General features: G+C 48.7%; 1 protein-coding gene across 1 annotated transcript in view; it reads left to right on the forward strand.

The window, feature by feature from the left end:
- UTP20 (UTP20 small subunit processome component) overlaps positions 1 to 26,692 on the forward strand; it is a 106,802-nt gene that overhangs the window by 17,824 nt on the left and 62,286 nt on the right. Inside the window, exons 13-25 of the mRNA XM_055118510.1 lie at positions 4,606 to 4,758; positions 4,894 to 4,982; positions 7,881 to 7,986; positions 8,508 to 8,658; positions 9,516 to 9,578; positions 10,623 to 10,781; positions 12,115 to 12,191; positions 14,208 to 14,287; positions 14,508 to 14,745; positions 18,444 to 18,626; positions 21,081 to 21,171; positions 22,284 to 22,369; positions 23,012 to 23,137. Of these exons, the coding sequence (XP_054974485.1) occupies positions 4,606 to 4,758; positions 4,894 to 4,982; positions 7,881 to 7,986; positions 8,508 to 8,658; positions 9,516 to 9,578; positions 10,623 to 10,781; positions 12,115 to 12,191; positions 14,208 to 14,287; positions 14,508 to 14,745; positions 18,444 to 18,626; positions 21,081 to 21,171; positions 22,284 to 22,369; positions 23,012 to 23,137 (1,602 nt within the window). The remainder of the gene's footprint in view (positions 1 to 4,605; positions 4,759 to 4,893; positions 4,983 to 7,880; positions 7,987 to 8,507; positions 8,659 to 9,515; positions 9,579 to 10,622; positions 10,782 to 12,114; positions 12,192 to 14,207; positions 14,288 to 14,507; positions 14,746 to 18,443; positions 18,627 to 21,080; positions 21,172 to 22,283; positions 22,370 to 23,011; positions 23,138 to 26,692) is intronic.

A 26,692-nucleotide genomic window follows, 5' to 3' on the forward strand; every position in this document is an offset into this window, starting at 1 on the left:
TGTGGAGTGTGGGGTAGCATCACATGAGGCTGACACCCAAGGACCGTAGATGCTAGGGTTAGGGGGATTGCCCCATAGCTGGAAGACTGCTTCATGAGCTGAGGGGAGAAGGCAGATGGAATAGAGAAGGGATCACTAAGAAAATGATGACTGGAGGAACCAGATGGGATGGGAGATGCGTGCCGAAAGTAGATAATGGACCAAACATGATGACCTCTCAGTGTCTGTGTTGCCCAAAAGTAGAGAGAGAGCATGGGGAATATTGTCGGCCTTAGAGGCAGGGGGGTGGGTGGGAAAGGGGGGGTATACCTGGGATATTGGTGGTGGGGAATGTGCACTGGTGGAGGAATGGGTGTTTGATCATTGTGTGATTGTAACCCAAACATGAAAGCTTGTAACTGTCTCACGGTGATTCAATAAAATTAAAAAAAAAAAATCACCTCTGGGTCAGGGGTTGGCCCAGGTTGGCTATATGCAAGGGCCTTAGCCCCTGCATTGTCCCCCTCCGCCCGTGGTTGTTTCTTTGTGGTTGAGCTTTGAGAGCATGAATTTGAACTGGGGGTGTGTGACGCATGCCATGAGCTGCCTCCCCACAAACCAGTGTTACTCAACATAGAGGACTTGATGTGTCCCAAACACAAGTCCTCTGCCAGGTATGTGATTGGCAGGCGCATCCCCCCAGTGTTGGCCTGGCTGCTGGCGCTGTTCCGTGGCAGAGAGCTTTCACATTTTGATGAGCCGGGCACCAAGCTTTCTGTTGTTTTTAAGGACAGTGTTTTGAAAGAATTCGCAAATTTTTTTTTTTTTTTTTTAAGTTTCAGAGTTTTACATTTAAGTCCATTTTGAGATCCGCCCCTCACCCCCTTTTACTTCTGTTGTTGTTGTGATGACCAGGGTCCCCACATGGTTTTTGGTCACACACTTAGCTGTGGGATCACTGGGGGTCACACACTTTAGCCCGTGGTGCTCTTACACACTTGCACGGGTGGAACTGGGGAGCACACCTTCTGTTAATATGTGTTCAGCAGTGGTTGCGATCTCTCCCAGCACGTGGGCCAGCTTTGGGGACAGACTCGGGGCCTCATGCCTGCTTGTTCCAAGAGCTGAGCAATACCCTTGGGCCCCTGATCCATTCTGAGTCTCTTTGGATATTGATATAAGGTGCACAGTTCAGGTTGGGTGTTTATATTTTTTGCCTCATTGAACCGGCTCATCACCCTTGCCAAAGGCAGATCACCCTTGTCAAAATAAGCTAATCAGCTGGTATTTGTATATTGACTGCGCTCGGTTCTCTGTTTCGTTGTCCATTGTTCCATTGTCTGTTCTCTCTTAATACAGTATCTTCCTGCTCGATTTGCATGGCTGCAAAGGAAAGTCGAAAAGCCTTTAAAAAATAAAGGCCTCTCACTTGTATTCTTCATTTTTAAAAAATTGTTTCTGCTTTTCCTGGTCCTTTGTAACATATTTTTTAAAAGCTTGTCATGTCTACCTTAAAAAGCCTTGCCAGGATATTGTTTGAAGATGGACTCTACTGATAGTTCAGTTTGGGGAGAATTTATATTTCTTCCAAGATACATAATACTTCACATCAGGAGACGGAAGGGATTGAGTATTTGGTTTTAGATTAAATGTCTCTGCGTTGAGTATTTGGTTTTAGATTAAATGTCTCTGCATTGTTTGAATTACTAAAAAGGGCCATGGATTATTTGATTTCATTAAAAATAGTTTATGCCCTATAGAAGCAGTAACAAAGTTGGTCTAAACACGTGAGAGAGTTTTACGCATACCGTTTTTCAAATAGTTGAGTGGGTGCGCTTCTAGAAATTTGGAATGGGAAGCAACTGCCTCATTCTTCCTGTTTTGAATTGATCCTTCATTTTCTCTTTTTCCGTGGGTTAGTTAGAGCTGTGGCTGCCTTTCCTGTTTCCTACCGAGCCCTTCTCCTTACAACATCAACCCTTGAGGTGGGAGCCACTGACCCCTAGACACACGGCCGAGTTTCTGTTGGGGCACTGAACCAGACTCCAGCAGGGGAAGGTTCTCGAGGGAAGGCAGAACTGGGGCTTCTGGACCACGGAAGGGCAGCTGCTTTGTTCCCTTCCAGGGGGCAAGTCCCGGTTGTGGCTGAGCCCGCAGGCTGGACTCACACAGTCCTCCCCACCATCTCTGATGAGAATAAACACAGGCTGGCATATTGGCACGGGGCGTTGCTGCTAGTTCGGTTTGTTTCTCTGAGGAAAAACAGCCCTCTGCTCTCCCCAGCTCACCCCCACCCCCGAAACACACAGACACACACAGACACACACAGACACACAGACACACACACACACACACACACACACACACACACATATGGGCACCTTTGTCTGAATCTCCTCAGTGACACCACACTTAATTCTCAGGTTTATTGTGACTAGAGCTGGAGCCAATAGATAGGAGAACGCTCCAGGAGACAAGTTTATTCCTTCATTGACAGATGCTCAGGGTGCCAGGGGCTGTTCTGAGAACTGGGATGTAGCAGTGAATAAGTAAACGTCCCTTGTTTGGGGGAGATGACATCCTTGGTGAGGGACCACTGGGGGGGGGGGGGCATTGTATTTATTTATTATTATTTTTTAAAAGATGTTTTAGCTTTTTGGGTCACACCCAACAGTGCTCAGGGTTACTCCTGGCTCTGCACTCAGGAATTCCTCCTTGCGGTGCTCCAGGAACCATCTGGGATGCCGGGGCTTGAACCCGGGTCAGTCGCGTGCAAGGCAAACACCCAACCCCTGTACTGTCACTCTGGCGCCTGGGAAGGCACTTTAGATGTAATGCAGAGGAAAGCAAACTGGTGTGGAGAGTCACTGAGGAGACTGTGCTGTGCTCGGGAAAGAGTCCCCTGTCCCTTTGTCCCCGTGGAGGGCTCTCATCTTGTGGAGAAGGCAAGCGAAGGACGTTCTGGGCAGAGGGGAGAGTCCCAGCAAAGGAGCTGGGGTGAGAGGAAGTCCCTACTCTTCAAAGGGGAGAAGGAAGGCCAGGAGCATCCGGAAGTGAGAGCGGAGTGAGATTGAGCTGGTCGAGGCTGCATCCCACAGCGCCCCACGCATGAGGTGAGAGTGTGGATCTTATCGGAGGAATGCCCTGGCCTGCGTGATCCCAGCAGTGGAGTGACAGCGGCAATTCAGACTTCACTTCTTTAAAGGCATCTTGGTGTTGGGAAGATATTTGTGGTCTGCTGAGTCACAGTAACTAGACTGTCAAGGTCGCTGTAAAAATCATAGTGAAGACCAGAGAGTACAGTGGCTACAGCCCGTGCCTTGCACGCAGCTGACTGGGATTTAATCCCTGACATCCCACACGGTCCCCTGGGTCCCGCCAGGAGTAACCCCTAAAGCGCTGCTGAGTGTCGCTCCAAAACCAAAAGATAAAAACATCATATGGCGAAATCATAGAGGGCCAGAGTGATAGCACACTGGGTAGGGTTTTTTTTTTTCTTGCACACGGCTGACCCAGATTTGATCCGGCATCCCATATGGTTCCCTGAGCACTGCCAGGAGTAACCTCTGAGGATCACTGAGTATGGCCTAAACCGTGCCCCCCACCCACAAAAAAGAGTAAGTGTCCTGGTGAATATTAAACAAAATAAAAATCAGCTTCTGGGGGGTAATTTTAATGATAAAAGGAACAGGAATTAAAACTGGTCCCCACCTCTACTGAGAACTGGAGAATGGAAGATAAATGATACATTCTACTCGCAGTTCCTGTTGTTTCTTTTGATTAGATTACTGTTCCCCCCCACTGTAGGCCTGAAGTGTTGTTCATTGGCAGAATTTAAGGGAGGGTAGCAAGCATAGTGCCAAAGGAACAGACAGCATTGTTTGGTGTGGAAAGCGTGGTCGAGTGACTGTCATTCATCCAATTAAAGCAGTGGGGAAAGTTACTTCCGCAGCAGCAGCATCGCTCTAGTGATTCTGGTGTCAAAGGCACGACGGTCACTGCAGAGTGAACGCACACCGGTGGAGCAGCTCCTTACACGCGCAAGAGGGTACGGAAGAGGACTGGAGGGATAGCGTAGCGGGTAGGGCGTTTGCCTTGCACGTGGCCAACCTGGGTTCGATTCCCAGCATCCCGTATGGTCACCCAAGCACTGCCAGGAATATTCCTGAGTGCAGAGCCAAGAGTAACCCCTATACATTGCCGGGTGTGACCCAAAAAGAAAAATGAAAAAAAAAAAAAAAAGGAAAAAGAGGGTACGGAAGAGGAAAAGGGAGAACTGAAGATTCGAGCTCCCTGCCCTGAACTACATCTCCCAGTTCTTAAAAAAATGCCACCATGGGCGCCACACTCAGAAATCATGCCTCAAACCAGAGGAGACGGGGTTTAGGCCAGGAAGCAGAATTACAGTGGAAAAAATAGAAGGACGAAGCCGCAGCCAGGAAGGAAGGGTCATTTCACTGAGAATCAGCAGTGACTCACATTGGTTTGGTTTCGAGGGTCGGCCTCCGCCTGTTCCCTCCTCCCCACTCAACGTCCCGCAGGTGCCCAGGAAACTGTTTTCTTACCCACCCCGCAGGCAAGAGCAACTCTGCTTGTTTCCAAGCCTTGTCTCTTTCTTCCCTCTAGAGCATGTACACGGCAGAGGAGGACGAGGCCCAAGGGAGGAAAGGAGGCCGGGACGGTGCTGGACCACCTCTTGTCCATGTTGGAGCGGCCGCCCGCCCAGGATGCTTGCCTCTCACGGCCCTGGGCGGCCCTCGTCGTGCTGCCTCACGTTCGGTAAGAAGGCAGACTCTGTGCGACCAGGATAGGGCTGGGGGACCGTGCCGGACGCCCATCTGTCCGTCCCCTGCTGTGGCCTGCAGCCGCCACCCAGGCAAACGCTTTCCCTGTCCCCCCCTTCCCTCCCCACAGGCCCCTGGAGAAGGAGAAGGTGGTGCCGCCGGTCACCTGCTTTGTGGAAGCCCTGCTCTTGAGTGTTGACGGAGGGGACTTGGGAAAAGGTCAGTTCACAGTCAACATTGGTTCTCTCCGCTCGCTCCTCCGGCGTGTCCCAGAGCAACCGCAAACATGCGCGCACGGCCCAGGAACAGTGCTTGCATTGTGTCCCGGCAGAACCCCCTGTGGCGCGCGGGGGGAGAAGAGGCCCAACCGGACCGTGAAGGTCGCGCTGCCACCTGCTCAGGACAGACGGCCAGGCTGCCCTCGCCCGTGCCCTTCGGCCTTCCCGCTCGCACACCCAGAGCCAGACTCTCTGTCTGACAGTCCCCTGGTCGCTTGTGCAAACCCCCTCCGGCCTCTCTGGGTCTTTGTCCTGGGGTGAGCTCTTGCCTTTCCAGGGAAGGCCCGCGCAGCTCTCCCAGGCAGAATTGGGCTTCCCGGCTCCGGACACTGTTCTGTTGTGTGCTGGGCCGCCTCTCCGCCCTAGCCCGCCCCCGCCCGAGCTGCGCTGTGAAAGCTGGCCTTTTGTTTTCTTCCAGCCTAGCGTTATTTCCTAAGGATGAGTCTAGGCGTCGTTCATGGATTCCGGTATTCATGTGTCAGTCTCAGGGGTTTCCCCCGGCTCTGCACTCAGGAATTACTCCTGGCTGGCTCGGGGGACCGTATGGGATCAATCCCAGGTCAGACACATGCAAGGCAAGTGTCCTACCTGTTCTGCTGTCTGCTGTCTACTCCCCAGCCCCTAAGATTCACGGTTTAAATGCTCAGTAGCCAGAGGTGGCTGGGGGTTATGATGGTGGATTGGGGGTTTATGCTACCCTGAGTGGAACACTCATCATTTCATAGAGTTCTCCTGGACAGCGCTTGATACAGTCTCCAGCCGGGGCTTTTCAAAAATTTTTATATGTGAAGGACCAGATGCAAGTGTTTTAGGTTCAGCGGGCCATTCAATCTTTGTTTTATTTTTTGTTTATTTTAAAAAAATGCTTCAGAACTGTGAGTAGCATTTTAGCTCCTGGCATATGAAAACAGGCTACCTTAGAAGATCTGTCCTGTGTGCCCTAGTGTGCCAGCCTCTGGAGTGGGACTGAGTCTGTTTAGTCAGCAGTATCACTGTGTCACGGTGTCACGGTCATCCCATTGTTCATCGATTTACTCGAGTGGGCGCCAGTCACGTCGTCTCCATTGGTCCCAGCCCAGAGACCTTAGCAGCCTCTCCTTACTCATCTTTTCCAACAATTGGAGGCTTCTTTCAGGGTCAGGGGATCAAGGCCTGTTATTGTTACTGTTTTTGACATATCGAATACACCACGGGGAGCTTGCCAGGCTCTGCCGTGCAGGCGGGTTACTCTCGGTAGCTTGCCGGGCTCTCCGAGAGGCATCTATATTTATTTCCCTCTATGATTTATTTCCCTCTATGACATCATCCTCATCATAGTCAGCAATAATTCACAATAACGATAATGGATACTGGCAGGTACATTAAGTGCATTTTATAAATCGGAGACATGACATCAGTAGAAGTCATACCAATAGTTTCTTAGGTTTTTGACAGGTCCAAGATGACACTTCCCCCCCACCCAAATTCTAGCTTCTAAACAGTTGTTCTAGAGGGGGCTCAGGAGAAATAGTGGAGTGGCTCAGGCTGGCCCCGGTTTGATCCCAGGTACCACATACGGTCTTTTAGGCACTGCCGGGGGTCAGAGGGTTATTCCTGAATGCTGCTAGGTTTGTCTCAAAAGCTTAAAAAAAAAATGTTCTATGAAGTGACAGTGTGTGGGAGGGGCTGGGTCTGTGGTGCCCGTCTGAGGGTCAAGCCCAGGACCTTGTGTGTGGCGGGCACAGGAATCCTTCACGGAATCCCGAGGCCTCCCCCGATTCTAATTTTTAGAGGGTTTTGTTTGTCTGTTTGGGGGCTGCGTCTGGCAGCGAGCAGAGCTACCTCCTGGCTTCCTCCTGGCAGTGCCCAGGATACCGCATGGGGTGCAGGGGATCGAATCCGAGTTGGCCATGTGTAGGGCAAGTGCCCTGTCCACTGCACTCTCTCTCTGCTCATCTAATTTTATCTTAATAATGCCCATGGGTGGAATCATTGAATGTCCCCCTATTCCCAGTTATTCTCTATTTCCAGTTGTAGCACTGTAGCACTGTCATCCCGTTCTTCATCAATTTCCTCGAGCGGGCACCAGTAACGTCTCCATTGTGAGACTTGTTTTTACTGTTTTTGGCATATTGAATAAGTCAGGGTAGCTTGCCAAGCTCTGCCGTGCAGGCGAGATACTCTCGATAGCTTGCCGGGCTCTCCGAGAGGAATGGAGGAATCGAACTTGGGTCGGCCGCGTGCAAGGCAAACACCCTACCCACTGTGCTATCGCTCCAGTTCTATTTCCAACTACCTAAAAAAAAAAAAAAGTGTATGAAAGTGGAAATATGTGCCTTGGAACCTTCTTTTTTTAAAAAAAAAATTTTTTAAATTTTTTTAATTGCGTCACCAAGAGAGAGGCAGTTGCAAAGCTGTTTATGATCAGGTTTCAGTCATAAAATGTTCCAACACCCATCCCTTCACCAGTGTCTGTTTCCTGCCATCAGTAACTGAAGTTTCCCTCCCGCCAGTCCCCCCCCCCCGTCTGTTTCTATGGCAGGCGCTCTCTCCCCCCGCGTCTCTCTCTCTCTCTCTCTCTCTCTCTCTCTCTCTCTCTCTCCCCTCCCCTCCGCCTCCCCACCCCCCTTCCTGAGATCCTGAGAGGTTATCATGTTTGTTCCTTTCCAGCACACATTTGGGAACCCTCTTTTGTTAGCTCCTCTTTGTCTGACATTTAGCAGGTAATTCTTTAGAGGACAGAAACGCACTTCAGGAACTTCCTATAAATAGCAAGTGTTAGCTACATGAAATGTCTGACGGTTACCGTGGCAAAGACCTGAAAGCCCTGTGCTTTCTCCCTTCTTTTGTCTGCCCGTAGGAAACCTATTTGTTCTTTGTCAAGCTATCAGCACTCTGCTCAGTCTGGAAGAATCTTCTGAAGTGCTTCGTTTGGTTCCTGTGGAACGTGTGAAGAATCTAGTCTTGTGAGTAAACACGGCTTCCACTCAGCTCGGCAACAAGTCAGACACGGGCGTTTTTCATGCTGTGAAGTCTCGGGCAGCAGGACAGCCCTTTTTCTCATCTGTGTGATCTCTGAGTTACAGTCACATAGGAGATTCATAATTGGTTTAGATCAGAGGTCCCCAGATTAATTTGGCCTCCCCCACCCCTTTCCTGTTCAGGGCTTACTCCTGGTGGGGCTCAGGGGACTGGATGGGGATGGATACCATCTTGTCCACATATAAGGAAAGTGCCTTACCCACTGTACTCACTCTCTGGCCCCAGATACCAGATTCTGGTCCAGCCTGTGCCCATGGCGCATGGTGCGTCCTGGGGCATTGTCCTCGCTGTTCCTGGGCACGTCCTCATCTCTGCAAGGGTGGTGCTGAGCACGTGCCCTGTCCCCTTTACATCTCTTTCCTCCAGGATGGTTCCGCCGTTTCTCTGGGGTCTTAGTCCTCTGTGGCGGGCGGGCACCGTGCAGCTGATGTGTTCCTTGTTGCAGGGCCCTTCCTTCAGAGCCGTCTGTGTTGCTCCTGGCTGACCTGTATTACCAAAGATTATCTTTATGTGGCTGCCGAGAGCCCCTTTCTGAGGAAGCGTTAATGGAATTGTTCCCTAAGTTACAAGCAAACATTTCGACGGGGATATCCAAGGTAATGCCGTTCACGGTCCATTGTCTCATCCCGCTCTGCATGGCCAGCGATGGTCAGGCAGAGCTCCTGAGCCAGGAGATGCTGTGGGAAGGGATTTCCGTCTGTGGCAGCCACCCCCAGGTGCCCGCAGGCTGATGGCAACAGTCTTCATGGGGAAGCTTAGTAAAAGCACACATTGTGTGTCCCCGCCCCCTTCCCTAATACTGACTTAGTAGCACTGTTGGGGTCGAATTAAAAATTCTGTATGATTTTGTAAGACCCCCTACGTGATTCTGCTCTTTATTTGTGTTCAGAAATAACTGAATGTTATTTAAAAATACAATGACTGGTTTTAGTGGGACTGTAGGCTTAGAATTTTTGAACTTATTTGTAGAGGCTTTTAATGTCACACAGTTCAAAACAACCACCTTGGTCTTATGGACCACTTTATTCTCATTGTTTGAGGCAGTTCTTGATTCCGGGCACTGTTGGATTAGAGGTTGATAAGTGTGGAAGAAGAAATAAGGGCTAGAATGCATAGATGTTACTCTGGCAACTGTTGTTTTTTTTTTTAAATTCTTTAAGACTTAACACCCTCTCCTTACCCCCCCAAAAAAAGAAAAAGAAAAATACGTCCAGGGTGACGTTATAATGGGAGGGCTTTTGCCTTGCACGCAGCCAACATGGTTTTGATCCCTTGCATCCCTATGGTCCCCTGAGCTCCATTGGGATAGACCCTGAGCTCAGAGCCAGGAATCAGCTCTGACAACTGCCGCATGGCACCCAACATCAAAGAAATAAAAAAATTTGCCTTTCCCTGCTCATCAGCTTCTCCTCAGATTTTAAACTTTGTTTTGAAAATTGTTTTCATTCTCTAGATTCGGCTGTTGACAATAAGGATCCTAAACCACTTTGAAGTGCAACTTCCAGAATTGATGGAGGTAATTTAGTTGTTTGCATCATTTTTTTTTAGAAAGACAAGTTTTTATATATCTTTTTATTTCCAAAATGATGCCTTGGCAGGAAATCCAAACTCTATAAACATCTGTTGCAAAAACTGACATTTCCGTAATCTCCCTCTCACCCACCTACCGACGAGACCATTAGAGAAAATTCCTAGTTAAACTGGTGACTGTGCTCAGACATTTTATATACCTTGTGTAATTGGAGCCAGTGGCATCGTGGAGACCTTCCCATCACCCTTCCTCTGGGCCTTCTTTGTTTCTTTTGAAGCCCGAGTAAAGTGTCACGGTTTACCAGAGGAGATGGGGCTCGCCGTGCCTGGTAGAGCCCTCATCTGGCATTGTGAGGCTCTCCCTTCCATTCCCAGCGTTGCCGATAGCAGTGCGTTAAAAAGCAAAAGCAGGAAGCGACTCCCATGGCTGGGGATTATGTCTGGCTTCTACAAGGCCCCAGTTTGACCCCCAGAACAAACTGGCCTCCTGAGCGCCTCCTGTCTGACTCTGGTAGCCCCCAGCACCCGTACGAGGCACCCTGCAAAGCAAAACAAACAACAACAAAACCCAGATGAAGTAGTTCATCCAATTCCCTGTTAGTGGCTGCCCAAACCAAATGTTTGTATAAGTTCCCTCTTATCTCCAGTAATAATAATCGACCTAAGCAAGTGTCTTGTGGTGAGAAATGTAGCCACAATGCCGATAGACGTGACTTGGCAGTCGAGGTGGAATTGTTTTGTGAAAGTCCAGACCTCATCATTATTCCAGTCTGTGGTCCCACCTCTTGGCATCATTTTGGGAATTGCCTTCTGATGGATTGTGTTTGTCATATCTTTAGCCCGACACTAAATCTGAATTATCTACCCCAAAGGAGATGGTGTGAGAAGCACCCGAGCCAACCTGAGCCATCGATGGGGGGTGGGGGGGCATGGGGGTGGGTTGTTTGCCGAATGTGACACACTCACCTCTGTTGGCCCCGTTTCCCGTTCCCCTGGGAAAACCGCCCTGTGGGTTTTCTGTGCCGTGCAGGATGACGGGCCCTCGGAGCGGCGGTCGGCCTTCGCCATCCTGCGCCAGGCGGAGCTGGTCCCGGCCACCGTGAGCGATTACAGGGAGAAGCTACTGCACCTGAGAAAGCTCAGGCACGACGTGGTGCGGACGGCCGTGCCCGGCGGGCCCTTACAGGAGGTAGGAACCGGGCCTCTCTCTGCAGTTTGCAGTCCAGCCGTGGCTGGGTTCAGAGATCTCTTCAACCGGGTTTTGGGGAAGGGAAGCAGACCAAGCCAAGGCACCGCACAGGGAAACCTGAACGCCAGAGTGTCTGACAGCAGAGAGAACTCAGGCAGGGCTCCCCGCCTCGGTCCCCAGCCCCCACGGTCCCCTCCTCCGAGTACTGCCGGAAGTGACCCCCAGCACAGAGCTGGGTGTAGCCCCCAAACACCACTCGTGTGGCCAAGTAATACAACACCAACAGCGGCCACAGAGATAGAACAGGGGTTATGGCACTTGCCTTGCATGTAGCCAGACTCGGTTCAATTCTGGGCACCTCATAGGGCCCAGAGTGATCCCTGAGCACAGCTGGCTGTGACCCTACTCCCCCTCACTTCCGCAGCAAAAGATCCTAGATTCATCTCCGTTGAATGGCAGTACCAGTTGTTTTCAACAGTAGGACTAATCCTCCGAGCCTGGCCCTGCCGTGGTGGAGACTAGTGCAGGGATGTCAGCGATAGATGCCAGCAAGTGATCGTGAGGTCGGCTACAGAGCCCGACCATCACCCGTGTCCGCTACAGGGCTTTCTCGTCCGTGAGCCTTGAAGACCTGCCGCGAATCCCTCTGGGAGGAACGCCCAGGAAACACTCCCTGTCCGATCAGTAGTTCTGCTCTTAGTTTTTATGTCAGTGTCCTCGGTGATGCTTCCTGTAAGGAGCAGAAATAGATGCTGCTAAAATGTGCTCAGCCCTGGCACCTGCAGGACAACACAGCTGCCGTCCCCTGGATGCCTTCCTGGCTGTTGGGGGTGGGCAGAGGCGGAGTGAGCCCCTCCGGAGAGCGGCTGAGGGAACTTGAGGCTCTCTGCACAGCGACAGAGCTTTGCCGACTCGGGACTTCCGCTTGCAAGGCCTCAGCCGCCACTCGCGGCTCTTTCTCTGTGTTCTTGGCATCTGTGCCCCCCACCCCCGACTTTTGCTCCACTTCCATCTTGCCAGGTGGTGACAGAGTTTGTTAGGCGGGACTTGAATCACAGGGCAAATCTCTTTATTTAAATGGATCCTTTATGTGCGAGCATCTGGAATGAGTATGAGTACTGTGTTCACTTGAGGGATTCTTTGTGGTAAACAGTGACGTTTGGAAAAATTATACACTGGATTTGGGGTTAATACCTGGTTGGTTTTTTTTTTTTTCCTTAAAGCACATGCTGTCCCAACCACAGGTTTTCTTGAATCTAAGATACTGGCATTTCAGTGCCATTTTATTTTGGTTCATAACCCTTTTCCTAATCTAGTCTCCTGTAAATTGCAGGTGCCGCTCCGTTACTTATTAGGCATGTTGTATGTTAACTTTAGTGCTCTCTGGGACCCTGTCATTGAACTCATAAGGTGAGTATAAATTACAGGATGGCTGACTGGCCTGCTTCTCTGCCTGCCTTCCTTCCTTCCTTCCTTCCTTCCTTCCTTCCTTCCTTCCTTCCTTCCTTCCTTCCTTCCTTCCTTCCTTCCTTCCTTCCTTCCTTCCTCCCTCCCTCCCTCCCTCCCTCCCTCCAGACTCCCTCCCTTCATCCCTTCTTCCCTCCTTCCTACCGTCCCTCCCTTCCTCCCTTCAATCTCCCTCTCTCCCTCCCTTCTTGATACCTCTCTTTCTCTCCCCTCCCTCCTCCTCCCCTCCCCTCCCATTCTTTCCTTTCTGTGGGGGTCCACCCAGTGGTGCTGGGTACCCAGACCCATAGCTTGCAGTGCAGGGGAGGCTGTCAGGGTGCTGGGCCTTGGGGTCAAGGCCTGTGCTTTATTCCTTGAGCCCCACCTGGACCAGACACGCCCAGACCGGGAAAGAGAAATTCTAGCCCGTGGGCCCCTGGGACCATGCTTGGCCATCAGGCTGCCTCAACTGCCGTCATGGTTTCTGTGGCACGGCCAGGGTCGACCAGTGGGTGCTTTATAGGCACCTCTCAAGCCTCCCACCACCCTGCGCCCCCACCATCAGCCCTTCCTCAACTGCTCCTGGAACAGAGTCGGGTTCTGCGTGACTCAGCCCTGTGCAAGCTGAAGCCCTTTCTCTGTCACCAGAAACCGAGCAAAACGGCATGAGGCGGTTACACCTTGTCTATTGTGGAAGCAGCCTTCTGACCCCTCCTCGCTGTGATTTAAGTTCTGGCTTCTTAAACTCCTTCCTCCTCTGACCCCTGAGAAAGTTTGATATGCCTGGGTATATGGGCGTACGGATCAAACAGTGACGCGATAGGTCATCAGCAAGCTTGTTGTAAGACAGATCCCTTAAGCGTTACACAACGCTAAATTACACTGTGGGCTCTGACCCACACTTAGAAGACTTAGATTTAAATGAATGGGGCGGGGAGGGGGGAAGGGGTTTGTGCATTATTTACAGATAACAACCTGGGTCAGCCCAGGATTGAGTACCCCCAAACCCTGCCAGCAGTGACCCCTGAGTGCAGAGCCAGGAGTAAGTACCACCTGGGCTCAGCTGGGCGTGGCCCCCAGCCCCCCAAAAGGGACGACATATTTAGCAAATACTGTTAGTAATGACACATTATCAAGACGTTTATTATTCATCTACTTCGAGTCTTGAATGGTATATTTCTTATAAAACCTTTTTAGTCCGATTTTGCTTTAATGAAAATTATCTTTGAATTTGGTGAAGGAGGAAAATAGCCCCACATTGTAGATTTGAATACACACTTCTCAAAATGTGTCCCCTCCCCTGTTAGGGTGTGAGGAAAAGGGTGAGAGGTGGGAAGCTTCTGTTTTGACTGACTGCCATCTTCGTACATCTGTCATGTATGACGGAGGGTATAGCTCCTTGGTAGAGCACATGGGAACTGAGTTCTGTTTTCCAGTACTTTCCCCCTGCCCCCTGCCCAAATACACACACACACACACACACACACACACACACACACACACACACACACACACACACACACTTAGCTTTGAAAAGACAGATGCTTGTGCCCCTAAATATCGCCTTCTCTGTCTCCTGCGTGAGGTGTAGGGAAGCGAAGCAAGCAGATAGAACAAAATGGAAAGAACCTGTTGGCCTCAGGCTGCAGAGCTGAGGTTAGCTGAGGTAGGAGGAGGGCCCAGAGGCCAGTGACGGAGGTTTGTGAGTACTTGTGCTGCGGAGTGTGATGTGATACGACACCTGCTCTGAGGAGTCATGAAATTATACCCCATTCATGTTCAGTTGTGAAATTTATAATAATTTCTGCTCAGTGCTGGCATTTTTGAAAAGAAAAGTGGAGGACAGAACTTGTTTACCAGGGAGGACTTGACGATTTGGTTTTGTCCTGCCTCTTTCCTCTGTGAGTTCCGGCACTGACCATGCAACATGTTTTGTTTTGTTTTCTTTTCTTTTCCTCCTTGGTGATATTTTTTTCTCAGTTCTCATGCACACGAAATGGAAAATAAGCAGTTCTGGAAAGTCTACTATGAGCATCTAGAAAAAGCAGCTACACATGCCGGTAGGTAAGGGGCCGTGGGAAGGGGGCCACTGGGGAGAGAAGTGATGATTCACCTGCTGAATTGTCACTGTCTCATTGCACATGAAGGTGGGGAACGAGAAGCGTCATCTCTCTGATGACCTTTCCATTTGCTTCATTGCTTCCAAGTACCAATAGACCAGGAAAGATCCTCACTGGAGGAAACGGGGTGGCCGGGGTCCTGACGACTGTTTCCTTGCAGAGGAAGAACTGCAGAGTGACAGGAGGGAGAAGGCCGCTGGAGACGGGCACGGGGAGCTGGCCGCAGAAGGTGACGTGGGCGCTGTCTACCTGGAGCAGTTAGCACAGAAAACGGACTGCCGGGAAAGGCTCGACCATACCAACTACCGGTTCCTGCTCTGGCGGGCTCTGGCCAAGTTCCCCGAGAGGGTCGAGCCACGGTCCCGGGAGCTTTCCCCCCTTTTCTTACGATTTATCAAGTAAGCGTTCACTTCACGGAATGTGTCCCCTGAGAGGGTGTGAGGGAAAGGGAGAGAGGCAGGAAGCTTCCGTCTGGACTGCCACTTCATCCACCTGTCAATCTTTTCATAACCCTGGGCTCTGTCAGACTCGGACACGGGATTTTAAACAGGCCACAAATGGTGTTAATTTGAAAAAAAAAAAAAAAATCCCAGTCTGCCTAATGAGAAGGGTCTCGTTGAGGTCAACCAGGACGCAAAGACTTTGCTCTTTCTTGCCCTAGTTTAGTGCCTCCCTGGAACTTGAAACGTATTTTCTACTGACCCCGGGGTAGCAGTCACCTCGGATTGCCACCCGTAATGTTGAGAACTGTTCTCTGGAAGAGTAACTTGAACTTTCTGAGATGTTGTTTTATTTTAACCAGACAGGCTATGTGAGAATTGGGTTGCTTGAAGACTAAAAGAGATAGGGAAAGCCAGGAGATATGAAGAATACCAAAATTAATTTGCTAAGAGCATATGTTCCCTGTTTACTTCATTACGTGGGAAATGCAGCAGGTGGAGGTTGAAGCAGGCGCCAGCTTAAGCTGCGTAGCCTGTCGGGGTCAGCGGGCACCTGCCAGGGTTAGCCACCGAACAGCAGAAGGGCTGGATAACCGAGATAAGAGTGACTAGGGGGGAAGTGGGTAAAGGTGGGAACAAAATGACAAGGGAACCACATTGTGTGAAGCCTGCCAGTTAAAGACTTGCGGGGTTGTTTTTTTTTTGTTTTTTGTTTTTCTGGCAGCAAAATTAAAAATTCTTGCAAGATTTAATAGATGACACATTTAAGCTTTTCAGAAGTTTTCTGGACCGGGTGTTGAGGTGAGAATAGAGTGTTGGATGATCGTGGTGAGAACAGAGACCAGAAGGAAACATTCAAGCGAGAAAATGATGATGACTTGATTTAGGTTATCGTAGTGAAGATGAGGAGAGGTGGCTGAGTTCTAGACATTTTGGGGAAGGATTTCAAACTCAGTGGTATACATGCCTGAATAATTGCAACTCACGGCTGGAAAGATAGCGCTGTGGTCAGTGAGCATGTGCTTTGCATGCAGGGCGCCAGAGTTTGGTTCCCAGTACCACATGGTCCCCCGAGCATAGCCAAGAGGAACCCCCAAGCCTAGAGCCTCGAAAAGTCCCTGAACACCACCAGGTGGGGCCCCAAAACAGAAGCATGAAAAGGATTTGCAGCTAGATAAGCCTATGGGATCTCCAACACATGCGCGGTAAGGTGGTATAACACCCTGGGGAGAAATGATAGTTCCGCATTGGCCTGAGCAACTGAGATGAGAACGTTACCATTACTGGGACTCAGAGGGATGCAGAAGTTTGCGGCTTTGTGGCGAGGATCGTTTTCCAACATGCCAAATTTAGGATGTTGAATAGATGCCTAAATGAAGATGTCAGGTGGACAGTTGAACTTGGAGCTTAAGGTTCACAGCGAAGATTCGCCTAAATTAATAGATCTGAGACCCATCAGTATATAGATAGTTCCAAAAATTGTAAGAGATAAAAAAGGAAGAAGCTCCTAGAAGACGACCTATGGAACTTGAGGTTTGGGAACTGTGGACCCAAAAAAGGAAGCCAAAACAAAGGGGTGGGAAAACTGAGACCACTGTGTAGCCCTTGAAGAAAGTATTTCTGGGGGGAGTCAACATTTGAGCATATTGTGTTCAAGACATAAGTCGGGTGAAGAGTCAGAATCGACTTTTGATTCAGAAGTGACCTTATCAAGAATGAACTCGGGAGAGATGCGAGTCAGATTTAAGTGGGCTTAAGGGAAATAGGAAAAGGAAGGGCAGATAGTGCTTTATAAAAAGCAACAGACAAGGGGGAGGGAGAATTAGGGGGCAGAGAGGAACCGTGATGGGCTTCCCATTGGAGATTCAAGCAGCAGGTGTGGAATGCTGGCGTGAATGATGCAGCGCGGACAGGAACATTCTCCTAATGTCACTGTGGCACCGTGTCCTGGCATGGGTAAAGGGTGACAGGATTCCGTGCATAAGTGAAAAGGTTGTTATAAATAATTAATTCTAGCAAAGGATCCAAGAAAAGATGCAGACAGGGCAGTGGGTTCAGGGGTAGAAGAGTAATGATTTTCTTGAGGGATTTATTTATAGAATGAGAACAAGTAATTATTTCGGAGATCATTCAAAACCGAGTCTCTGTCTTGTTTTGTAAAATGCAAAGGGCTGTCCATAGGCCGGCCTGGTCCTTAATGGGGCCAGCCATGTTCTGAATTTCCTGCCATGTCTATTTTCAAAGTTGTTTTTTTGCTTTTTGGGTCACACCCTGTGATGCACAGGGGTCACTCCTGGCTCATGCACTCAGGAATCACCCCTGGCGGTGCTCAGGGGACCATATGGGATGCTGGGATTTGAACCCGGATTTTCGAAGGTTTTTTTTTTTGTTTTTTTTGTTTAAAAAAAAACTGTCCTCTTCACTAGTAAGGGACAGGTCAGTGTAGCGAGAGGAGCCTGCCCTGGGAGTGGGCCTATGAAGTTGAGACGTAAAGACTAAAATCCAGGTAATTTTCGAAAATGCTTCAGTAAAGACCCTTTGGTACGAAAGACTCTTGGGACAGAGTTTGTGCCCCTCCCCTGCCTGCCATGCTGTTACCAGAGTTATTGCAATGCCCAGGAGTTGCACATACCCAGTGGTGTTGGACAGGACCGTGGTGCTCACTGCGTGTCCCACAGCAGGTCCCCGTGCCCATGTGCTTGGTCGCCATGTGCCGTCCCTGAGTGGCAGATGCTCGCAGCTGTGTTTGCCCAAGTTCCTGCTTCCTGGCCACGGCTCTTGTGCATCATTGTCTTGTGGCAGTGCTCTCGCACCTGACTGTTGGCCCCCGGGGCCTCGGGCAGCAGAGCTGCGGGACAGTGGCACAGCTGCTCCCGCCGGCCTTATCAGACGCCCTTGGAGAGCTGCGTTTTCTGGCGGGTGAAAGTGGAGGGTAGGACGTGGGCTTCAACTTACTTAATGATCTCATACCATCTGCCCTTGTGCCTGCTGTCCCCCAGCTGTGGGTCCAGAGATAAGGAAGCCGATTTCAGCTCAGTGCAGAGGAGACATTTCAGGTAGTTTCAGCAGTGTAAGCGCTGGACTGGGCTGGCCTCTGCGGCCCGGAGTCAGCTGGTCGAATAGCATCCAAAAGAGCCGAATGGCCCAAGGCTGTGCAGAAGGTCTGGCTAAGCTACCTCTGATGTTTCTTGATTGCATCATCCATGGACACAGGAAAGAATAAGAACAAGTTACTTTCTCGTTACTTAACTCTGAGAAGGGATGAGGTTTTTTGTGTGCTTTTTTTTGTTTTGTTTTGTTTTGTTTTTGTGGGGTTAGGCAGGGGTTGGGGTACACTGGCAGTGCTCCGGGCTCACTTCTGGCTCTGTCGTCACGGATCACTCCGGAAAGGGCTCGGGGGACCATATGGGGTGCTGCGGGTCCAACCTGTCGCTGTGTGCGGCACAAGCATTTTATTCTCTGTGCTCTCTCTAGCCATTAGTTTGTTTTTGGTTTTTGGTTTTGTGCCACACCCAATGGTGCTCAGAGCTTATTCCTGACACTGTGCTCAGGGAACACTCCTGGCAAGGCTCAGGGGGCCATATACAGCTTGCTGGGATGGATCCCGGGTCTGCCGCGGGCCTTACCCACTGTGCTCTCTCTCTCTGGCCCTGCAGCAATGAGTATTACCCGGCAGACCTGCAAGTTGCTCCCACCCAGGATCTGCGGAGAAAAGGCAAAGTGGGGGCCACAGAGGAGCTCGAAGAGGACCAGGGCGCTGACGAGGAGGAGCTGGAGGAAGAGGCAGCGCCCGAAGATGAGCCGTCACAGAAGAGGAAGACCAGGAGGGCTGCAGCAAAGTAGGTGCCACGCGGACAGGTCACACAACGTGGGTCTGGGGGGACGGGTCGGGACCCTTATGTCCACACTGTGCAGTGGCCTTATATGGTGGCTGCACGTACAGTATATTCCTCCACCATGCTCTGAGAACAGCAGCTTCTTGGCTATTTTTTTATGATTTTTTTTTCCTGTTTTGCACATGGGACTCGAGCACAGTGGGTAGGGCATTTGCCTTGCCTGTGGCTGACCCGGGTTCAATTCCTCCGCCTCTCTCGGAGAGCCCGGCAAGCTACCGAGAGTATTCTGCCCACACAGCAGAGCCTGGCAAGCTACCCGTGGCGTATTCGATATGCCAAAAACAGTAACAACAAGAACAAGGGCATGACAGTGCTACAGTGCTACAGTTTTACACAGTGTTAAAATTGGAGGAATTATGTGTGTGTGTGTGTGTGTGTGTGTGTGTGTGTGTGTGTGTGTGTGTGTGTGTGGTGGGGAGGTTGTCTATAGTTATCGTTCCTTCCCCACCTCCCCCGTCTTGGTTTCTGGGCCACAGCCATCAGTGCTATGGGCTGACTACTGGCTCTGTAGTCAGTGCTCAGGGATCACTCCTGGCAATCTTGGGATACCCTGTGTAGTGCTGAGGATTGAACCCAGGATGGCCACGTGCAAGGCAAACGCCCTTTTCTCTGTCCTGTCACTCCGGCCCTGGCATAGTTCCTTCTTCCAGCTGAGAGAGTTGGCCTGTTACTTTCTTTGACCTGTTACTTTCAGAGCTCCGAGTGTCGGGTTTGTGTGCTGGGGACACATAATAGAACACCTTTCCTCTTAGAAATCGCACACATCAGCACCTTTACTTGGCCTTTTGACATGTCTCTTTCTGGAGACTTGATTTTTACTTATGTTTTTTTTATGCTACCACCTTCTCTTTCTTATTTTCCTGGTTATTCATTCACCTAAATTCTTAGAAACTTTAGAGAAAGATGTGACTAGAGGTGACTTTAGCTTAGTTGAAGATGAACTGAATTGGGGCGTCAGGGACCCGCCTGGCTTGATGCTCCTGTGTTTGTTTGTTTCCCACACTTTTAGTCTCGACCAAGTAGACCAGGTACTTTGTGGAGTCTTTCCTGGGCACCTTGAGTTCTTCCTTCGTGCAGCTGTTTTGCATGCCCCCGGCTGAGTGCTGGGCTGCAGAGGTGAATGATCCTCAGTGCCCAGTGCGAGAGACATTGTGCTTTGATGCCAGGTGAAGGGTTCTGGTAGGAGAAAGGGTTTTTTTAAAGCAGTTATGGTAGCTCAGTGGAGAGCTTTAGGGGCTGGGGAGACAGCGCAGGGATCAGCCATTTATACCTCCTGCCCTAGGAGATGGCACCACCTTGCCTAGGAATCACTCCTGCAGGATAAGACTCATGTATTATGTGTTTTTGTGCCCGCTACAGCTGAACCTAGAATATGGCAAGCCATGCGTGGCCACTGAAAGTACAAATAAAATGCTCATCACGTTCTTGATGCCATCTCAGTGTATTTAAGGCCCCAAATTTGGAATCTCCCAAGGGGGGAACTAGTGGAGAGGGTAGGGCACTTGTCTTGCACCCGGCTGACCCGGGTTCGAGCCCTGGCATCACATAGGATGTCCTGAGCTCACCAGAAATGATCCCTGAACACAGAGCCAGGGTAAGCCCTGAGCATCACTGGGTGTGGCCCCAAAACCAAGAAGAGGGAAAAAACAAAATCACCCCTGGGCTGCCCTTCTCGCCAGTAAGTAGCTAGGGGTGCCCGTGGGTCAGCTCCCATTCTCTGGACTCTCTGGATTTTAATCCTTTCCCCTTCTCTTCTGTGTCCCTGTTGAGATAATGAGGGCCACACACATACCTGCCTTTGGTGCTTGCATGTTTATTGTGGTGCTTCCCAGGGGCTGCCTATTCGGTCTTGGTGCTCCCCGAAGACTGCTCCTTCCATTGTGCTGCTCCAAAAAAATAGCGCCAGAAATGACATAGGTTCCACAGATTATATCTGTTTACATCGGTGCCTCTCTGCTGGGGACCATCTGACCTCTTAGGATATTCCAGGGGGTCCATGGATGCAAGCCATGTAAATGGAGTTTCAGAGCACCAGATTAGGGGCCAACTGGTAGGACAGGGGACCCTAGTGAGCAATGGTTGAGAAGCCCTGTTTGAAACTTCTTTCTTTCCGTTTAAACTATTTTGACACTACCTGAGTAATTTTCTGGGCTTGGAAACCTGGGTTCTAAGGAAAGCATGTTAAGACTGTTAATTTCTGGGGAACAGTTTCCTAAATGCAAATAAAATGTGTTTGGGTAAATAACAGCAAAGCTATAGTACTAATAGTGTAGGTATTTGGAGAACTTGTCAGAGAAACTAAAATTAGTGATTATTAAAATCCTAATGATCTATGTTGTTTCATTTTTCCATACTTCCTCTCATATTCTCTCTTTTTCTTTTTCTTTTTTTTTTTAGGCAATTAATTGCTCATTTGCAAGTTTTTTCTAAGTTTTCGAATCCACGGGCCTTATATCTAGAATCCAAATTGTATGAACTGTATCTTCAGGTAAGTCAAATAAATTGTTTCTCTACAATTCTTTGTAAATTTTTTATTCTTTTTTTTTTCTTTTTGGGTCACACCCGGCGATGCACAGGGGTCAGTCCTGGCTCATGCACTCAGGAATCACCCCTGGCGGTGCCCGGGAAACCATATGGGATACTGGGATTCGAACCCGGGTCCGCTGCGTGCAAGGCAAACGCCCTACCCACTGTGCTATCACTCCAGCCCCGTAAATTTTTTATTCTAGGGACCAAATTAGGTGGTGCTCGGGCGCCTCCCCGGGCCTCAGTGCTCAAGCCTTGCTCCCCCCGGTGCTCAGGAGATCGTGTGATGTCAGGGATTGAACCCAGGGTTCCTGCGTGCAGGGCATTCCATCCCGCCTGCCAAGCCCTGTCCGCAGCCTTAGGAACTTTTCTCTAGCGTTTCTTCTTGTCAGGGTAACTTTCAGGTCCTCAGTAGTCTTTGAATAGGGTGCCCAGGTCTACATTTAAAGTACAGTTTTTTAAAAGATTGTTTGTTGCTTTTGTTTTCTTTTTTTTTTTTTTTGAACTGTTTTGAGGCCACACTTGGTGGTGCCAGGGACTGAACGCAGCAGGGCAGGGTAGGACAGGGCAAGCCCCCCCCCCCCTCCGCCCCGCTTTCTCTCTAACCCAGGGATCATCTTTAACCCACACCTCAACATTTAGATTTTGGGAATTCTAGTTTAGCAAAAGAGTGTGTAGTTAAATAAAGCGCTGTCTCGTGGACATGAATAAGTGCTGTATATTTTACGAATTCGCATAGTTGGTAGAACGTTTGCCTTGCACGTGGCCGACCCAAGTTCAATTCCTCTGCCCTCTCGGAGAGCCCAGCAAGCTACTGAGAGTATCCCGCCCGCACGGCAGAGCCTGGCAAGCTACCCGTCGCGTATTCGATATGCCTAAACAGTAACAAGTCTCACAATGGAGATGTTACTGGTGCCCGCTAGAACAAATCGATAAGCAACGGGACAACAGTGCTGTACAGTGTTATACATACAACATCTGTAAAATACTTATGACATAGATACCATGATATGATATCTGATATGATATAGATATATATTTATTGTGTTTTTTTCCCCTCCGTATATTTCTTAGTTGTTGCTCCATCAGGATCAGACAGTCCAAAGAATAACCCTGGATTGCATCATGACGTATAAGCATCCACATCTCCTCCCTTACAGGTACGTTCTGAGCCTAAAGAAATGCTACCTCTTAGTCTAGTTATCTTTCTACTTGAGTGCTTTTTCCAAAATAACTTTGTGAACACCCAGGACATTTTCCTCTTGTTCAAGGCAGTCGTGATGCTATTTTCAGGTAAGAAATGAAAACTGGAAGTATGTTTGAGTGTGCTTTGCCATGGATAACTTAGGAAAGAGAGTATGAACTGGAAAATATGTGTTTAGAAAGTATATTTAAAGCAGGCTTGTCTTGCTCAGGTAGAGTCCTCAAGTCTTGGCAATTACTCAGGGAATGCTAAATAGTCTGGGAATTGAAGCAAGCTTTTCTAGTTTGATTAGGCACTGCTGAATTCACGATCAAGTCTCCCAATCCGTTTTACCTTTTAAAATCTGAAAAGCAGTCATCTCGGAATGTATTTTCTGTGAAGACTTTTCTTTATGGAAAAAGTTCGCAGTGTTGTTTAATGCCTATTCCGGTAATACCTATTACTGTGCTATTCGGGCCTTTTTATTAAGGGGGGAGTGTGGGTGAGGCTGACCACGCCCAGTCACTCGGCCTTTGACCTCGCCAGCCTCGTCCCGTTGCATTTTGAAGAGTGCTGTTGATGATTAAGTGATGGTTTGTGCTATTTTCTATTTTTAAAGGGAAAACCTGCAAAGATTGCTTGAAGACAGAACGTTTAAGGAAGAGATCGTGCATTTTAGCATCTCTGAAGACAATACCGTAGTGAAAACAGCCCACCGAGCGGATCTCTTTCCTATCCTGATGAGGTATTTGTACTGTTTCAAGATCATTTTTTAAGATTATTTTGGAAAAGTTGGTCAGAAAGACCATGGTGATTATTAGTTCTCTTGTTCTCTCAGCAATTACAATAGTGTGTTTGGTTTTGTGTTTTCTTGTGCTTTTTATAATTAGATTTTGCGGTTATAATGACTGACTTTAAAATCTTTCTTTTTCCTGACTGGAAAAAAAATGGTTTTGCTAGGACTTTATCTTAATAACATAATATATTAATGGAGTACTAATATGTTACTGTAATCACAGTATCTTTAAAATGTTAAAATTAAGTCCGGCATTTTTGTTTTGCTACTAAGAATAAAGATCATTTGACTTGCAACTGAGAGATCTAAAATTCCTGTTTAATTGTGTAAGTACCCAAATAGCAACATTTCCGCAGTTTTGATAGTTTTTGTTTGGTTTGGATATGGGGCCATACCTGGCGGTGCTAAGGGCTGACTCCTGGCTTTGTGCTCAGGGATCACTCCTGGCAGCGCCCATAGGACCATATTCAGTGCTGGGGACTGAACGTAGGTCAGTTGCATACAAGGCGAACATCTTAACCCCTGTACTATTTCTTTACTCTTGGTTTTTATAGTTTATATTGGATTCTTCTTTATTTCCTAGATTGAAAAACAATTATCAAAAACACTCATCAGTTAGTCACTGTTTAGACACCTTTGGCATCCCATTTTACTGAGAATGAGGCACAAGGTCCTCTCTGCTCTGTCCCCCGACTGTAAGCACGTCAGTTCCAGGTACCACCTCCCCTTAGAGCCCGCATCCGTCAGAGCCTAAGGCTTGCTCGTCCTTTCGCTGGGGTCGTGCCAACACTAACTCATCCTTGGCACTCAGTCCCATCTCAGTGACACCGTCAGGGAGGCCGTCCTTAAGTGCTTAAAATCCGCACCTCCTGGGCCAGGGGCATGGCTCAAAGGACTGGCATGTGTGCCTGGCATGTACAGAGCTCAGCTTTGACCTCTGACCCTTGCACTGCCAGGGATAGCCCCAATGGTCGCCAGCACACTGGAGCGATCCCTGTCTCCTCTCACAAAGATTAAAGTGACGGTCATCCAGGGATGTTCAGACACCACTCCCAACAAAGCATTGTGGGGTCTACTCCCCTCCAGTGCTCAGGGGACCATGTAGTGCCAGGTGTCAAACCTGGATAACCACATGTAAAGCATGTATTCCCTTCCTGTAAGCCATTTTCCCCGGCCCCTAACTTTTTATTCCTTGCCAGAAGTAAAGTCCATGGTCCCTAATAAATATTGATCAAATTTTGTATTCTTCTTTATGATGGAACCTTCCTCTGTTGCTTTCTCGGCATCTTCTCTAGATAGCCTCACAGAGTGACTTGTGGTGGCCGTGGTCCTTCTTGAATTATTGCCGGATGTAGCAGAGACACTTCTGGACCAGCTGTTCTAACTGTGGTCTGCTTATTCTTGGTAGGGGCTGGTCCCGGGACACTTACAGGGGACCTCGAGGCTAAAGCTATTTTGTGTCATGTCACTCTGACATTGCCTTCTTTCACCATCTGGACATTTGTCCCACCGCAATGAAAGAAACGGTGGGTAAAACTCCTTAGCCTGGGAGTCAGAGTGCTCGTCCAGTGGGGAAGGCACCTGCCTTGTGCCCAGTTTGACCTCCAGCATCACATATGGTCCCCTGGGCCTCGCCAGGCGTGATTCCTGAGCACGGAACCAGGCAGGGGTAAGCCCCGAGCACCACCGGTGCCACCCCCAAATGAAAACAGAAACGAAACTCCTTAGTATGAGTCAGAGCAGTGACTCCGGAGTTCATTCATCACTTAATGTCTTTGATGCCTCCCCTGTTGTGTATTATGGAGCCGGGAGCCTGGGGAAGGCACTCCTGGTGCATACGGGTTGTCTCAAGGAATGGCATGTTCTCCGAGGAACTGATGTGTGGTAGAGAACCTAGTGCCCGAGTACAGGAGCTGTTCAAAGTGCAGGGTGGACAGGTGGATGTAACAAACTGTCACAAAGTGCATTGATGCTGTGACAGATCGCATATTGCAACTAGCCTAGAGAAAGTACCATTTTGGGGGGGGCATTCAGAGTAGCCACCTTACACAAGGAAAAGCCACATATATAAAGATTATCTGAAAATGTTAAATCGCATTTTCTTCTTCAGTTATTTATTTATTTGGGATTGTTGGGCCATACCCGTTGGTACTCAGGGCTTACTCCTGGTTTTGCACTCAGGGCTCACTTCTGGAGGGGATTGAAGGCGCCGTTTGAGGTGCCGGAGGTCAAACCTGAGTTGGGCAAAGGCAAGGCAAGCCTTTTACCCATTATGTTCACTCTCCAGCCCCTTCTGTTTTTTCTTTTTAACCATAATATATTGTACCAGATTGAATTTTAAAGTAATTGTGAGAATCTGGGAAAATGCAGCAGACATTAAAGAAATTTGGAAGGAAAAATAAAGTGCCTCTAGTATGGCTAATTTTTGATGGAGGAAGGATTAAAATATATATTTTTCATGAAAAATTAAATTTTTTGCTTGATTTTTATGGTGCTTGGGCCAAAACCCAAGTTCTACATGCAAGGCATGTGTCTTACCACTGAGCCACATTCCTGCCCAAAATTGTTTGATAACTTCTACATATGTTTTAATTTTCACTGTGCTAGTAATAAATAAAACTCATAAAAGCTCTCAATAATTTAAAAGAGTCCTAATATCCTCAAAATTGAAGACTACCATCTTTTAAATTTTGAATGTTTTTTTTTTTATTCTTTTATAGAATCACCATGTGGAAAGTTACAAAGCTTTCAGGCTTAAGTCTCAGTTATACAATGCTCGAACACCCATCCCTTCACCAGTGCACATATTCCACCACCAAGAATCACAGTATACCACCCCCTCCCCCCCACTTCCCCAGCCCCCCACCCCGCATGTGTAACTGGTAAATTTCACTTTACTTTCACTTTACTTTGATTACATTCAATATTTCAACAAAATATATTTTGAATGTTTAAGTCAACAAGTGTAATCATGTTAAAAAACTAACCTTCAGTACAAGGGTTAAGTTTCTTGCCTTACAGTCCAACTATTCAGCTTCAAGCCCCTGGCACCACATACAGTGCCCTGGACAAGACCAGGGGTCACTCCTGAGCAGAGAAGCACAGACCAAGTGTGGAACTAGCAGTATAGCCTGAGTACTGCTGAGTGTGGCAAAAAAAATAATAATAATAACTTTTATTACGAGATTGTTTCATATTTTATTGAAATAGAAGTTGAATTTTACTAGAACACCTAGGGTGCATTTATTGAAATTAAGTTTGGGGGCTGCAGATGAGGTACTTGCCTTGCATGTAGCTTACCTGGCTTCGGCCCCCAGTATCCCACAGGGCCCCTCAGCACTGCGAGGAGTGATTCCTGAATGCAGAACCAGGAGTATATCCTGAGCATCGCCAGATGTGGTCCAAAAAGCAGAAACCAAAAAATTTTACTCTTAGGAGTCCAGTTGTTTTCTAATAATTTATCACTGTATCACTGTCATCCCGTTCGTTGATTTACTTGAGCGG

This window comes from Sorex araneus, chromosome 10 (genome assembly GCF_027595985.1).
Source record: "Sorex araneus isolate mSorAra2 chromosome 10, mSorAra2.pri, whole genome shotgun sequence".
NCBI classification, from domain to species: Eukaryota; Metazoa; Chordata; class Mammalia; order Eulipotyphla; family Soricidae; genus Sorex; species Sorex araneus.